This window comes from Microcaecilia unicolor, chromosome 4 (genome assembly GCF_901765095.1).
Source record: "Microcaecilia unicolor chromosome 4, aMicUni1.1, whole genome shotgun sequence".
NCBI classification, from domain to species: domain Eukaryota; kingdom Metazoa; phylum Chordata; class Amphibia; order Gymnophiona; family Siphonopidae; genus Microcaecilia; species Microcaecilia unicolor.
In genome coordinates, this window is record NC_044034.1 from 19,804,871 (window position 1) to 19,820,618 (window position 15,748).

The 15,748-nt window shown below is 43.9% G+C and overlaps 1 protein-coding gene across 1 annotated transcript in view; it reads right to left on the reverse strand.

The window, feature by feature from the left end:
* The window catches only part of LOC115468361 (protein phosphatase methylesterase 1), an 81,424-nt gene that overhangs the window by 23,579 nt on the left and 42,097 nt on the right, over nucleotides 1–15,748 (reverse strand). The window contains exons 9-11 of the mRNA XM_030200007.1: nucleotides 9,644–9,770; nucleotides 6,508–6,634; nucleotides 1,505–1,549 (exon numbers count right to left, since the gene is read on the reverse strand). Coding sequence (XP_030055867.1) covers nucleotides 1,505–1,549; nucleotides 6,508–6,634; nucleotides 9,644–9,770 — 299 coding nt within the window. The remainder of the gene's footprint in view (nucleotides 1–1,504; nucleotides 1,550–6,507; nucleotides 6,635–9,643; nucleotides 9,771–15,748) is intronic.

The following is a 15,748-nucleotide window of genomic DNA, read 5'->3' on the forward strand; positions in this document are numbered from 1 at the left end:
ATACGGAGAAAACTAAATCCTTGTGTTTTAACTATGGATCAGAACAATTACTAAGGTTGACTTTTTACTTTCTCCAATCATTAAGATCTTAGGAGTTCAAATTGATTGTTCTATTTCACTTGAACAAGTTAATACTGTGGTTAAGAAATGTTTTTTCTTAAGAAGCTTCATACAATTCGTAAAAATGTTTTGAACTTGATCAATATGATTGGTTGGTACACTCACTGATACAGTCATACCTTGATTACTGTAATTTGATTTACTTAGGTTGTTCAAAGAGGTCCCTAAGGAAGATTCAAATCATACAAAAAAAGGCAATAAGATTGATTTCTGGTTTATCTAAGTTGGACAGTTCTTATATTAAGCTGTACTGGTTACCCATTGTGGCACGTTTCTTTTAAGTTAGCTTGCTTTCTCTTTAAAATATTACAAGGGCAGATTCCAGGTTATATGTTAGCTCATTTTTGTTTTGCGTCTTCTCATAGAGTTAGGAGATGCGATACTGAATTTTTTCACATTTCCTTCAGTTAAGGGTAAGAAAAGATTAGTACTTTTTGATAAATCTTTGGCTGTTCAAGATTATGGAAAGATACTGCTGGAAAGTTTTTGTTTAGGAAGAATACAGAAACTTTTTTATTTAAAAAAACCCCCATGCAATATAGTTAAGATTTTTCTGTCAACATTATTATAATTCCCAGAGGTTTGTTCTGGTTCTTTTGGAGTCTGTAACACGCTTAGAACTGAAAGGTGGTAGCAGGATATAAGTCTAGAGGTAAAGTAATATAAAAAGATGACACAAAACTATTTAAAGTTGTCAAAATGCAAGTGGAATGTGAAAAATTGCAGGAAGATCTTAGTAACCTGGAAGACTGGGCATCCAAATGGCAGATGAAATTTAATGTGGACAAATGCAAAGTCTTTTCGGTCTCCAGAGACTATTAAATGCCTTCGCGACCACAGAGTTAACCTGGTCTGCACAATTCAGGTGTTGGTCAGTGAGGACTCCTAATATTCTTAATTTAGCTTCTAAGGGATAAGTTGTCTGGTCAATGGTGAAACTACTTGAGGGTATTATGAGGGATAAAGATGACTAGGAATTTTGATTTTCGTCTGTTCGGTTTGAGGTGAAAAGTAGTAGCCCAACTTTCTATCAGGTCTAGGATTTTCCGGATTATGCTTTGGATTCAGTTCTCAAATGGTACATAGTGAGGTCATTTGTGTATATAAAGGATTCATTTACTGTATCTTATTCCTGTGCCAAAACTCACTAAGTCCACGGTATTTTAATGACTTTGTATTGAATACTCTATGCAAAACTCACTCAGTCCAAACGCCATTACCTTTTTTTCTCAAAACTGCTGCTGCTGGAGTGAGTGAGATTTGGAAAAATGCTCTTCAATCATTACATCTAAAATCAAAATCACGTAGGGTACCTTTTAATCGAGAACTCTTCTAGTAAATAACTCACCTAAGCAGCTAAACTACAACAGTGTGAAACCATTACCTTGCATCTGTCCAATGGTTAGATCTTTATCCAGCCTGTCAACACCTAGGACAAAGCAAACAGAAGCAAAGGTCAATCGTCAGAGGAGAGAAATTCTTTACACCTTGGCCTATTGCAAGATAAAAAGGCAACACGCTGACTGTTCCAATCCAGGTTTACACACAGAAAAAAAAATCACCAAGCCCACAAAGAAAGGCCCATTACACGTGCATATCAAGAAAAAAAAAAATGTTTCTGCACTTCAAGAACAATAGTGTCCCAAACAGAAACTACTAATGCAGTTTTTCTCCCCACTATGTGACCACTTAATTGTTCAAGGTATTCAACTGAAAGGCAGTTCAACTAGAAGTGAAGTATTGATGAGTGCAAATTGTTTTTTGGTATGATTTTATAACAATGGTCAGAATGGTTCATGAGGTATAGAAATGTATTGAATAAGTAAAACTGGAATGCTCAGTGCATCTAGGTACTTTTTACAATTTATTTGGTATGTTTATTACCCTCTAATCCTCACAGCTGTTCATGGCACGGTATGTCAAAGATATAAAAACAGCAAGTGACAAAACAGACACAACAGTTCATAGTCTGTTTTAGCACATATATCCTTGGGTCAGTCATCCATCTGCTATGGTGGATAACCCAGGAAACATCTGACCCACAGCAAGTAGATAGGTGGATCAAGAGCCATCGTAAAGAAGGGAGGGGAAGATGAAGCTCAGGTGACGAAACAGCACGTCAACATTTTTCTCGAAATTATGCTAGGTAAGATGGACACGGAAATCAGGCTCTTGCAGTTATTTTTAAATAATTCACTGAAAGAGGAATTATGGGTTCAGAATTCAAGAATGCTCTGTTGCCCGAACGGACCAAAGTCCTTCTCTGAGGAAATAATTTCTCTCATATGTGCTTGAGTGGCAAATTTATCCTGAAAAAAAAAAAACCTTGCTTGCTGTCACAAAGCAGTTGTACTCCTGAAACAGAAATAATCACAAACACAGGTAACATAGTAACATAGTAGATGACGGCAGAAAAAGACCTGCACGGTTCATCCAGTCTGCCCAACAAGATAACTCATATTTGCTGCTTTTTGTGTATACCCTACTTTGATTTGTACCTGTGCTCTTCAGGGCACAGACCGTATAAGTCTGCCCCGCACTATCCCCGCCTCCCAACCACCAGCCCCACCTCCCAACCACCGGCTCTGGCACAGACCGTACAAGTCTGTCCAGCACTATCCCCGCCTCCCAACCACCGGCTCTGGCACAGACCGTACAAGTCTGTCCAGCACTATCCCTGCCTCCCAACCACCAGTCCCCGCTGCCCACCACCGGCTCTGGCACAGACCGTATAAGTCTGCCCAGCCCTATCTCCGCCTCCCAACCATCAGCCCCGCCTCCCGATCTTGACTAAGCTCCTGAGGATCCATTCCTTCGGCACAAGATTCCTTTATGCTTATCCCACGCATGTTTGAATTCCGTTACCGTTTTCATTTCCACCACCTCCCGCTGGAGGGCATTCCAAGCATCCACTACTCTCTCCGTGAAAAAATACTTCCTGACATTTTTCTTGAGTCTGCCCCCCTTCAATCTCATTTCATGTGCTCTCATTCTACCACCTTCCCATCTCCGGAAAAGGTGTAATCTGGAGTGGGCATGGGGGAGGAGCAAATGATATGGTCCCCCCCCCCCCCACACTCTTCACTTCCAATCCGTCAATGCACGAAGGCTCCAAACTGCAAAATTATCATGTGCTGGGTTAACTAAAAGTAATTCCAAGCAACTGGTTACTTCTACTGAAAATTAGTGGGGTGAAACAGCAGTATCACAAACTCACTGCATTTTAGTCAGTTTGCGGTGGGATGAAAACAGATCTTCCACATCTCTGGATAAGAAACAGATAGAGTAGAAAATATTTCTGTTCTGCAGATATGTTTTTCTGTACCACAGAACAGAAGCGTAGCTAGGTGGGGTGCCAGGGGTGTGACTGCTCCCCCAAACTGACTTCAGACAGCGACGACGCCTATTTTTCAGGCAATCCGTTGCAGCTACGCAACGTGTACGCCTCTCTGCTCCCCCTGGCATCACAACCAGCTACGCTTCTGCCATAGAACTCAAGTTCCTATCAACAAAAGATGAGAAGAAACACCTGGGGAGCTCTGCTCAAAAATCGAGAAATAAGCCCTGCAGAAGAAATGTTCCACAATTTACAACAAAAATACTTGTGGGTGGTAAGAAGGCTGACTTATGGCCCGCTTTTAACATCCCTCCTCTACTCAGCTCTCATCCCTCCCCCCAGTTAATATGTCCAAGGGCTGGGGGAAGCATTGAGCTTTAATTGATTCAAGAAAGATAAGCAAATGGAAATAAAAGTCTTTCTTCAAGATTGACCCCAATTCCTTTGGCCAGTAGGGGTTTCTGCAGTGGAAACGGATGTCTCCATGGGACTAAGCAAGTCTATTCTTACAATTCAAAGCTAGTAAACTCAAGTGTCCTTCAGTGCAGTACTGCAAAATCAGAAGGCTTCTGAACCACTTTTAGTTGTGCCTCTGGAAGTAACTGCTGCTTTAACCTATAATGTTTAAAACTTTTTCCAGATTTATAAAATCGTAAGGATTTTTTTTTTTTAAGTATTTAAAGTCTACACTTTCCTAATGATTTACTGGGTGTTTCCTCAATCAAATAGCCAACTGGTGGAACACTTAAATAGGTCTTTCTGTAGCTGGCTCCTTGTGAAATTCATTCTGAATCAGATTACATGTTTTCATTAAAAAGGCTAAAGCCCTGCTATTTAAAGAAAAAAGGAGATTCGAGATGATGTGTTTTCGATTTAACAGGTCATTTTTACACTTCATGAGCCTTCTAAATATGTCATACTCCTTTTATCGCAGAAACAAAAGGGGTTCAAAGTTTCCACAAAAGTCCAACAAAAAAGAAAAAAGTGGAAAAACACAACTTCAAGAGATCAATCCGAGACAAGGGGTGAGATGCTCCAGGAAAACTTTATTAGGGACCCTACACAGTCCGTGTTTCGGCTTTTAAAAAAGCCTTCATCAGGGGTCAGGTTCTATGACAGCTTCAGATGTTATGGCAAGTTTTATTAGAGAAGCAAGCATGTCCCTGGAGTAGGCTACTCCAGGGACATGCTTGCTTCTCTAATAGAACTTGCCATAACATCTGAAGCTGTCATAGAACCTGACCCCTGATGAAGGCTTTTTTAAAAGCCAAAACACGGACCGTGTAGGCTCCTAAACTCCTTTTATCCCCATCCAAGGTCCACCTCTGTTGCTATTCTCACATAGGGCACCTTTTAGGAACTCATCCCTAATACATTTTCTGTGAGACCGAGTTAGAGGCCCAAACCCTTTACATATCGGCCTTTGTGACATTCAGCAGCATAAAATATACAATGCAAGGTACTGCCAGAAAAATAAACAGGGTTGCCAGGTTTAAAAAAATTTCCCCACCCAAAACCACACAAGGGCAAAACCCACCCCGATGTCATTAACCCCACTCCAGATGTACTCAACCCCGCCTCCAACATCAGTAACCCCGCCTCCGATACCCACCTCTGTCATTAACCCCGCCTCCGCGGGGCTTCTATTGGACCAAATTGGACCAATAGAAGCCTCACCGGAAAAGCGCCCAAACCCGCAACGCGGCCGAGAAGAAGCCGCCCAATTTCCCGCAGCCGTCAAAAGTTTCCTGCAAACGGTCGCGGAAACCCACCCAATTGGGCGCGAAAACCTCCCACCTGGCAACAATGAAAATAAATGAAACAGATTTCTCTCCTGTATATAGTAAAGGTCCTCCTCCCCATCAAGATAATTTAAAGGAAATACTTAAAACCAACTCTAATTTAGGGACTAGAAATCCACGGGAGACGTATGTGTTAGGCGGCGAGAGTCTGATAGGTACGGACGGAGAGAGGGATCTTGGGGTGATAGTATCTGAGGATTTGAAGGCGACGAAACAGTGTGACAAGGCGGTGGCCTTAGCTAGAAGGTTGTTAGGCTGTATAAAGAGAGGTGTGACCAGCAGAAGAAAGGGGCTGTTGATGCCCCTGTATAAGTCGTTGGTGAGGCCCCACCTGGAGTATTGTGTTCAGTTTTGGGGGCCGTATCTTGTTAAGGACGTAAAAAGAATTGAAGCGGTGCAAAGAAAAGCTACGAGAATGGTATGGGATTTGCGTTACAAAACGTATGAGGAGAGACTTTCTGAACTAAACATGTATACTCTGGAGGAAAGGAGAAACAGGGGTGATATGATACAGACGTTCAAATATTTGAAAGGTATTAATCCGCAAACGAACCTTTTCCGGAGATGGGAAGATGGTAGAACAAGAGGACATGAAATGAGATTGAAGGGGGGCAGACTCAAGAAAAATGTCAGGAAGTATTTTTTCACGGAGAGAGTAGTGGATGCTTGGAATGCTCTCCCGCGGAAGGTGGTGGAAATGAAAACGGTAACGGAATTCAAACATGCGTGGGATAAGCATAAAGGAATCCTGTGCAGAAGGAATGGATCCTCAGGAGCTTAGTCAAGATCGGGAGGCGGGGCTGATGGTTGGGAGGCGGGGATAGTGCTGGGCAGACTTATACGGTCTGTGCCAGAGCCGGTGGTGGGAGGCAGGGATAGAGCTGGGCAGACTTATACGGTCTGTGCCAGAGCCGGTGGTGGGAGGCGGGACTGGAGGTTGGGAGGCAGGGATAGTGCTGGGCAGACTTATACGGTCTGTGCCAGAGCCGGTGGTGGGAGGCAGGGATAGTGCTGGGCAGATTTATACGGTCTGTGCCAGAGCCGGTGGTGGGAGGCAGGGATAGTGCTGGGCAGATTTATACGGTCTGTGCCCTGAAGAACACAGGTACAAATCAAAGTAGGGTATACACAAAATTAGCACATATGAGTTATCTTGGATGGACCGTGCAGGTCTTTTTCTGCCGTCATCTACTATGTTACTATGTTACTAATGCATGTTTGACGGGGGAAAGAGCTTTTGGCACCTACCTGCCAGCAGCAGCTGTTTTGGAATCGGGCAGCTCAGAAAGAGATTGGACAGGCCTCGAAACCAGCCTTCCCAATACTTCTCCGTTTTGGCCAGCTCGATTCTCCAGGTGTAGGGGCGGTCCTTCGTCTCACAAAGGGTAAAAAAAAAAAAAAAAACATTTCAGGAATTAGTATTCAATCACCAATATACCAAAAGCTCACTGCAAGGTACCTGTGATTTGGCTTGACATGGTCAGAGACAGAATGCTGGGCTTGATGGACCTTTGGTCTGACCCAGTACGGTACTTCTTAGGTTTTCACATAGTAAAAAAAATAAGAGGGTTGGCTAGAAATTATTACATATATTTTCTATTAAATATTTCTAGGTATTTTAGTTTTTGTGATAGTTCCCAAATTCTTCCCATTGGAAACCAAGTTTTTCAATTGATCCCCAGTGGTTCAAGCCTCCTCAATGCAGTCTTGGAAAGACCACATTTAAGGATAAGAGGGGAAATCAGTATTCATGATTGTGCAAGTCTCTGGCATCTCTGCAAGCAAACCACGGGTGACAGTTACATAGAAACATGACAGCAGATAAAGGCCACATGACCCATCCAGTCTGCCCATCCTCTGTAACCCCTAATTCTTCCTGTTCCTAAGCAATTCCACATTCTTATCCCATGCTTTTTTAAATTCTGGAACAGTCCTCGACTCCACCACCTCCACCGGGAGGCCATTCCACGCCTCCACCACCCTTTCTGTGAAATAATACTTCCTTGGGTTACTCCTAAGCCTATTCCCATTATGACATCACAATATGAGCTCTGGTTACCAGAGACTGAAACTCTTCACACTAAGGGGGGAAAGTAAGCCAAGAATGGGACAATTGAGCCATTGTGACATCACTGATGAGGTTGGCTCTTAGGCATTGGTGGAAAGAGGCATTATGACATCACAATCTCAGCTCTGGTTACCAGAGACTGAAACACACTAAGGGGGGAAAGTAAGGCAGTAATAGGACAATTGAGCCATTGTGACATCACTGATGAGGTTGGCTCTTAGGCATTGGTGGAATAGAAACATAGAAACATGACGGCAGATAAAGGCCATATGACCCATCCAGTCTGCCCATCCTCTGTAACCCCCAATTCTTCCTATTCCTAAGCGATCCCACATGCTTATCCCCATAGGCGTAGTTTGACTGTTTCATTGGGGGGGGGGGGGGGGGGGGGGGGGGGGCGGCGGCAAAGAATGGGCGGAGCATATTAGCATATCATTTGCATATATACATATGCAAATGAATATGCTAATATGGAGGAAGGAATTGAAATTTACAGGCAAAATATCACAGATGCACATTTCAAAAAGCTGACACATTTCAATTAATAAATTATGAATAAAATATTTCTACCTACCTTTGTTGTCTGATCATTTAGTTTTTCTATTCGCTTTGGTCCCAGTGTCTTCTGTTTTATGCAGTGTCTTCTTTCCAGTAGGCTTCCCTCTGCTCCCCACCCTCCCAGTCCCATCCATCTCTTGCTCCTTCCCTCTGCTCCCCACCCCTCGCAGTCCCATCCATCTCTTGCTCCTTCCCTCTGCTCCCCACCCCTCCCAGTCCCATCCATCTCCTGCTCCTTCCCTCTGCTCCCCACCCCTCGCAGTCCCATCCATCTCTTGCTCCTTCCCTCTGCTCCCCACCCCTCCCAGTCCCATCCATCTTCTGTTCCTTCCTTATGCTCACCATCCCTCCGTCCCATCCATCTTCTGCTCCTTCCCTCTGCTCCCCACCCCTCCCAGTCCCATCCATCTCTTGCTCCTTCCCTCTGCTCCCCACCCCTCCCAGTACCATCCATCTGCCCTCTGCTCCCCACCCCGCGAGGTCCAACATCGTGACTCTGTTTACCCCCCTCTCTTCCTACCTCCCTCCCTCCGGCGCAGGCAACAGTCTTCAGCTTTTTCAGCGTTCCTGGCAGCGGTAGCGATGTACACGCTGCCTTTGGTCTGCCCCGGAAGCCTTCTCTTCAAGTTCCTGTTCCCACCTATGCGGGGCAGAGCCGAAGGCAGCGTGTACATCGCTACCGCTGCCAGGAACGCTGAAAAAGACTGCTGCCTGCGCCGGAGGGAGGAAGAGAGAGGGGTAGACGGACACGCTCCTCTCCGTCCGCTTGGCTTCCCTGCCCTCTCTGTCTGCGTCCCGCCTTCCTCTGACGTCAGAGGAAGGCGGGACGCAGACAGAGAGGGCAGGGAAGCCAAGCGGATGGAGAGGAGCGCGTGCCTGCATGTGTGTTTTTTTTTTAAACTAATGGCGCGGCGGCACCTCGTCGTCGTTTGGGGGGGCATTGCCCCCCCTCGCCCCCCTCCAGTCTACGCCTATGGCTTATCCCATGCCTTTTTAAATTCTGACACAGTCCTCAACTCCACCACGTCCACCGGGAGGCCATTCCACGCCTCCACCACCCTTTCTGTGAAATAATACTTCCTTAGGTTACTCCTAAGCCTATTCCCTCTTAACTTCGTCATATGCCCCCTCATTCCAGAGCTCTCCTTCATTTGGAAAAGGCTCTCTTCCTGTACATAAATGCCCTTGAGATATTTAAACGTTTCTATCATGTCTCCTCTCTCCCTCCTCTCTTCCAGCATATACATGTTGAGGTACCTAAGCCTGTCCCTGTAATTTTTGCATTCAAGACCTCTTACTAATTTCATAGCTGCCCTCTGGACCGACTCCATCCAGTTGGCACCAAAGTGATGGTATAATATTTTTGACAAGGACATTTGAGCACTGTAAACCAAGTTGATGTCACCAACTCACTTCACATAAGCCATCACACAGTAACGTGTTTCACTCATAACCAACCTGGGCAGGGACGTTCCAGGTGAGAACGAAAGCATGGATATCGATATGGAGATACCATTTCACATGTGTCAAATGCCCTGTTAACTGATCATCCTTATGTGACATATTTCAGAATCAGTGGAGCACAACTCAGTATGCCCTGATGAGGCCCACAGACCCATACAAAAGAATATGAACACAGTTTAGGACTGAGATACAATAAATTTAAGCACAGAACCATTACTGAGACCCAGGCTCCAATCAGAAGTGGCTAATAGTTCTTCTCTTTAGCATTAAATTATTCACTATGAACTCCCCTACCTCTGTATCATCTTCTTTCTTCCGTTTGTTAATGGATTGCCCTCCTTCCTCCTCTTCTTCCTCCTCCTCCTCAATAATCCCCTCTATGATGGCTTTGGAGCCCTCAGGGCTGGCAGATTCCTCACACCTGGTAAATCATGTCCATAGTTTATTTGCTTGTGTTACCACAATAGCTTTCTCATCAGAGATCAGAAATGGGCAGCACCCAATACAAAAAAAAAAACATTTGTTGGCTTGCCACTGTTCATTTCAACGCCCTGTTCCTGGCTGCTGTGAAAAAACTCTATGCTGCTAACAAAATTAACAGATTAGCACAAATCGGGACTCTGCTGACCTTACAAGGACGACAGCAAAAGTGAACCTCCTCTCAACACACAAGTAGCAACATGCTCAACATGGCGTTACCCCTTTAATGGCACTTAGTTGAAAAAGCTGCTAACCCCCCCCCCCCCCTTTAGATCCTCAACATATGCAGGCAATATTTTAAAACCTGCTGCATAACACCTCACATCATTCTGCTTTTACTTGGAGTTTAATTGGCTTCATCTTTACAACAGATAAGACCTGTTTGATGTAGGTTTGTGGGCAGAAACGTGAGGTGCACTTAAAGCAGCTTAGAGTAAATCTGGCATGAAGTATTAAGTCAATCACTACAGATATCCTTTACCTAACACAAACAGTGTACAAAGTGAGGAAAGCACAAACGGTATGACTCATGGAATTCTTTCAAACCCCTCTGCATGCATATGTGAGTGTGTGTTGAGTGGGAGGAGGAGGGTTTCAAGTAGGGGCTATTTGCAGTTTGCTGGGTGAGTAGTTTGGTGGGGAGGTAGTTGAGGGTCACTTTATAACTTTTTGAGTCTTGATATACAATTTAAATAATAAATCTGACATTAGTTTACAGAATAGAAGGCAAGCTGAAAGCCAAAATAGTCAAACTACATGCATAACACAAAGTGCAGAGTACACTATTAAACAACCGTGAAACAATATTTATATAAACCAGAAATTAGGACTGTTGTATTTGATTTGTATGCTGCAGAGGCTGGAATGCCTCCTCCCACATAATTGCATTAGGCCATATTTTTAGGGGACTTATCATTCTGGAACCCTAGGTTCAATTTGGTCCATTTTTTTAACCCAATGTATCTTTGTACGGTTTCCCATATGCTAAATTTAATCTCGAAATTTCAAGGAGTTCTTTTATGCCCAGAGACAAACATACATTTCAGAAACCCACTGTATAATCCTTTCCAACTTCTGCTGGGTTGGGAAAAAAAAAAAATATATATATATATATATATCAACCCAGAATCAACTGTAAAATACATGTGTTCCCTGGGAGATGTTTTCATTCTTTGTTTGTCTCTCTAGCAGCCCAAAAGCTCTATTTTCAAAGGGGGAGAAAGATCACACACAAAGCCAAACAGTTACTATGAAATTGTTCTGGATGCCTCTTACTGTGGAAGTGTGTCTTAATCTGTTAAGGACTACTAGCTTAGTGAATCAAGTGAAACCGATAGACCAGAGTGTTCTCCACAGTTACAGATACCTCAGACCTTAACCCTAAATGCAACTCTTTCCCAGCCCTCGCAAGGTTGTTTACAGAAACAAAAAATGTTCAAAAGAGATTAACTTAAAGCTATTATTAATATTTGTGTGTTTTTCTGGCTGTAGGCCAGTGGCTCCTGTCCTCGAGCTCACCCCACCAGGATGTTCACAGTAGATATGTATTAGATACCTTTGCCTACAAAGCATGCCTTGCGTGAATCTCTCTCATATGCATATAGAACTGTGAATACCCTGAAAACCTGAGTGCCTGGGATTGAAACCACTGCTCTATATTCACTTCACTCTCCCACCCACCCCTCCCCGTCCCCATGCACACTTCTCCTTGTATTCAACCTTCCATCCCTGTCCTTCCCCCTTTCCCGCTCCTCTTTCATGTGCTTTTGCTTTTTCTTCCAAATCTCTCCCCCCACCCCTCACACTCATTCTTGCAGCCTCCCCCAACCACCCTTCCATTCCCCCCCCTTCTCCCTTCTTTGGTGGGAGGAGGGTGCTAGTGTAGAGCACAAGCACCAGGTGCAGGCTGACCTGAGCTGGGGATAGACCCTCTAAATGGCCGGGAGGGGTAACCCCAGGCGGGTGGCTAGGCATTTCATGACGAACAATATGTAAAATCTCTCAGGCATACTAACTGTGACAATTCTGAAAACACAGCGGACTATATGCACATCCAGAACACGACTGGGGACACTGCTCTAGGGATAGTTTCCCAAACTTCACCAAGGCTTGCTTTCCATTTTGTTGCTAGGCGTATTCAGAGAGCATTTTCAGAGAGCTAGGCGTATTCAGAGAGCATTTTCCATCTCACAGATAGGCTGCAGAGAATACCTTCTCCTGCTTTAGACTTAGCCTGGCCTCAGAATGACATCCTATAGTATATCTCCTATCAAACTGAGCTCTCTTTTTCATCAAGCACTGCCATTTCCTCCCCTCACCCTCCCCACTGACAGTTTGAACTTCGTGGGTGTGGCTTGGATCTCTTTCAGGGAGAGAAAACTAACAACTTATAGCAGCAGCTTCAGAGAGCATTTTCCATCTCACAGATAGGCTGCAGAGAATACCTTCTCCTGCTTCCACCCACCCTACCCCTCTACCCACCCACCCCTAGAGTGACATGTCTTATATAACCTCCCTATCAACCCACTCATTACTTTACCTCACCCATTTCTATTCTTCTATCACCTTCTCCCACTACTCCAACCAGAGTTACACCTAATCACACTGACCACCCTTCAACATCTTCTGTCCTTCTGTGACTGTTCTCTTGTGCTTGACTGCTTAAATATTTTAAATTTAAATGCTTTACTTTTTGTCTATTAGATTGTAAGCTCTTTGAGCAGGGACTGTCTTTCTTCTGTGTTTGTACAGCGCTGCGTACACTTTGTAGCGCTCTAGAAATGTTAAATAGTAGTAGTAGTAGTAGTAGTATTCAGCTTTATATTTGTAATATATAAACCTCACAAAGACAAAGGCATTCCTTAATCTTTTCACCACTAAACTGTGATGTCATTTTCTTAATCTGCCCTTTCAGTGATTTCCAAAGTGTATTTATAAAATGCAATAGTCTCATAACCAATCAGCCTCAAAGCAGATTACAATAAAAGCACATATCACCCATACACACTTTCAATTATTGAACAAAGGTACCACATATGTATATGTTCCCTGTGACATTTTACTCCAAAACAAAGCACAAAGAGCTATCAAGAATGGAATCAGTGTACTATATTATTGACCAGACATGGGCCGTGTTTCGGTATACGCAAACGCTTGCCTTAGAGGTCAATACAACCAAGCAACATTTAGTGCATGAGTTGCTGAACAAAAGAAAATAGCTCCATACAATAAAAGTCCATCCTCAAAATCGGGGAAATCCAGATGCGGAGTGGAATGCCAAGAAAAGGTGCCCAACATAAAAAGAACACGTGTACTGCCACTCTTTTGAACAGCTGATGTGGATGCGATTTTTAAATTCCGTTACCATTTTCATCTCCACCACCTTCCGCGGGAGGGCATTCCAAGTATCCACCACTCTCTCCATGAAAAAATAAATAGTCTGCCCCTCTTCAACCTCAATTCATGTCCTCTAGTTCTACTGCCTTCTCATCTCTGGAAGAGATTTGACTGCGGATTAATACCTTTAAAATATTTGAACATCTGTATCATGTGACCCGTTTCTCCTTTCCTCCAGGGTATACATGTTCAGGTCAGCAAGTCTCTCCTCATACGATTTGCAAAAAATCCCATACCGTTTTTGTAGTTCTCCTTTGCACCGCCTCAAGTCTTTTACATCTTTGACAAGATACAGCCTCCAAAACTGAACACAGTACTCCAAGTGGGGCCTCACCAACGACTTGTACAGGAGCATCAACACTTCCTGTCTTCTGCTGGTTATACTTCTCTTTGTAAACATCATGGTTTTTCATCTACTGTGACCCCATACCTGTTCATTTGTGCTAACCCTTCTTTTCCACTAGGGCAAAGTCCTAGTGTATTTCACTCTTGGGCTGCAAAAGATTCGACTTGCGTGTTTCAAGCAATAACAGAGGATGGAAAATTGATGTCCTTTTCTATATTGTAACAGGAATATCAGCTGGCACACACTGATTTTTTCACCTACATGCAACTTCATCATTGTGTCTACTTTGCTGAGGAGTGATCTCACAGAATATGTGCAAGAGACTTTGGCAGAAGCATTGACACTGGGGTCGCAGTTAAAGGTGCCCTTGACTTTGGGAATGTGGAGTTTCTTCCAGAAATGGAGAGTGCAGTATTTTGGAAGTGGAAAGCACAGGTTATTTTTCTGCTGGAGCATCTTGTGAAAGAGTATGGGACCGTCCTTACTTTCTCTGATTTGCAACGAAGATGCAGGGTGACTGTGGTGGACCGCTTCGCCTATCTACAATTATCATATTTTATCGCTTCACTCCCCGGATGTAGTCTCTCTCTCCGTTTTGGGACACAATTGAGATGCCTCTTGGAGGGTGATGCTCTTGGTCAAGGTCTCCATATCTTGGTTTTATCGGGAATTACTTAACAAGGGGCGCGCACTTGAAGGATTTTTGAAGGGTGGGGGAGCTCTGGGAGAGGGACTTGGGACAAACTATATGTGCTTCAGGTTTTGCAGATGCTATTAGGGCGAAACCTGGATGGGTTCAAAGTGCTGACCTACAAGAATGCCATTTTCTTACTATCCACAGGGCTTATTTCTCGAAACATCGTGCTTTCCTGGCGGGTTGTGTAGACTCCTCATTGTCGAAAGTGTCGGGCTGAGACAAACTCTTTTTTTCACACTACATGGCAATGCTGCAAGATTCGGGCATTTCACTATCTGTCTGTGGTCTTGGGATATCACCCCGGGTCCCCGTACAGGGGGCATTTTTGGGATTTACTGTTGTTATGGGTCAGAGAAGCAGTGGGGACAAATGGTTTGTCAGCAAATCTTGTATCCTGGGGAAGAAATAATTATTGGCTGTCCGACTGCCCACCCTCCATCTGCTACTGGCACACCAAACTTCATTCTCTAACACTTGGGAATCCTTTGGGTCTCATCTGTCCCCAAAGCGTCAGAAGCGATTTCGTGCTGTATGGGGGGTCATATCTACAGAAGATATCTCCAAGGGTGCACAGTCAAGTCCTTAATAGGTTCTCTGAAACCTTTTCCACAACACACTAGGATCCTGGGAGTCGAGGAAGGGGGGAGGGGGGGTTGGGGCTTAAGTGCCACGGCCTCAGACTGTACTGAACCTTTTTTGTATATAGTTTCATTACAGATGGGATGTTTGTGGGTTGGGATGGGTAGGAGGGGAGGGTTTTTATTTATATCATCATATCAGGGGATAATTGTACGCACTGAAGTTTTCTCTTGCATCTTATTTTACACAGACCGTGGTGAGAGGGCCATGGAATGTGTGTGTGTGTGTTGGGGGGGGGATGCATATTCCAAGTAGCATTTCTGCATAAGTTGTATGCTGTTATTGTATACTTCAATAAAACTGTTATAACAAAGGTGCCCTTGACCTTTCATCACATGTATCTTAAAGATTCTACACCTGACCCTGAATAAGTACAGTTGGCAAAACTGGTTTCTATACTGGACCCAGGATTTGTTGTGTGCTGTCGACCTTAATTTATTATAATCTTACAATGTAGGGTTGCATAAAAAGGTGGACAATATGTTGCACAGAGAAACACTCTACAAATTTGTATTGAGGTTATATATTTCACCAAGGAGAGCATTGCTCATCAGAACTAATTCACGCAGACAGTGCCAAGGGGACATATGTTTTGGTGCTGCCCGAAGGTTCACTGATTTTGGAAGCAAGTATTAGATTCTCTCTAGAAATGGTGGACTTGTATGGTGACATTAGAGCCTTTAATTATATTTGGCCAATTTGCCTCTGGGATTCTGTCAGTTTCTCCATTGAGCCCTACTCTTTAACATGAAAAACTATTCTCTTTTACTGGCTCCAACCCAGCTCCATCTGTGCAAAGATGGCAGGCATACCTTAATGAAGAACTCCATTTGAGCGAATA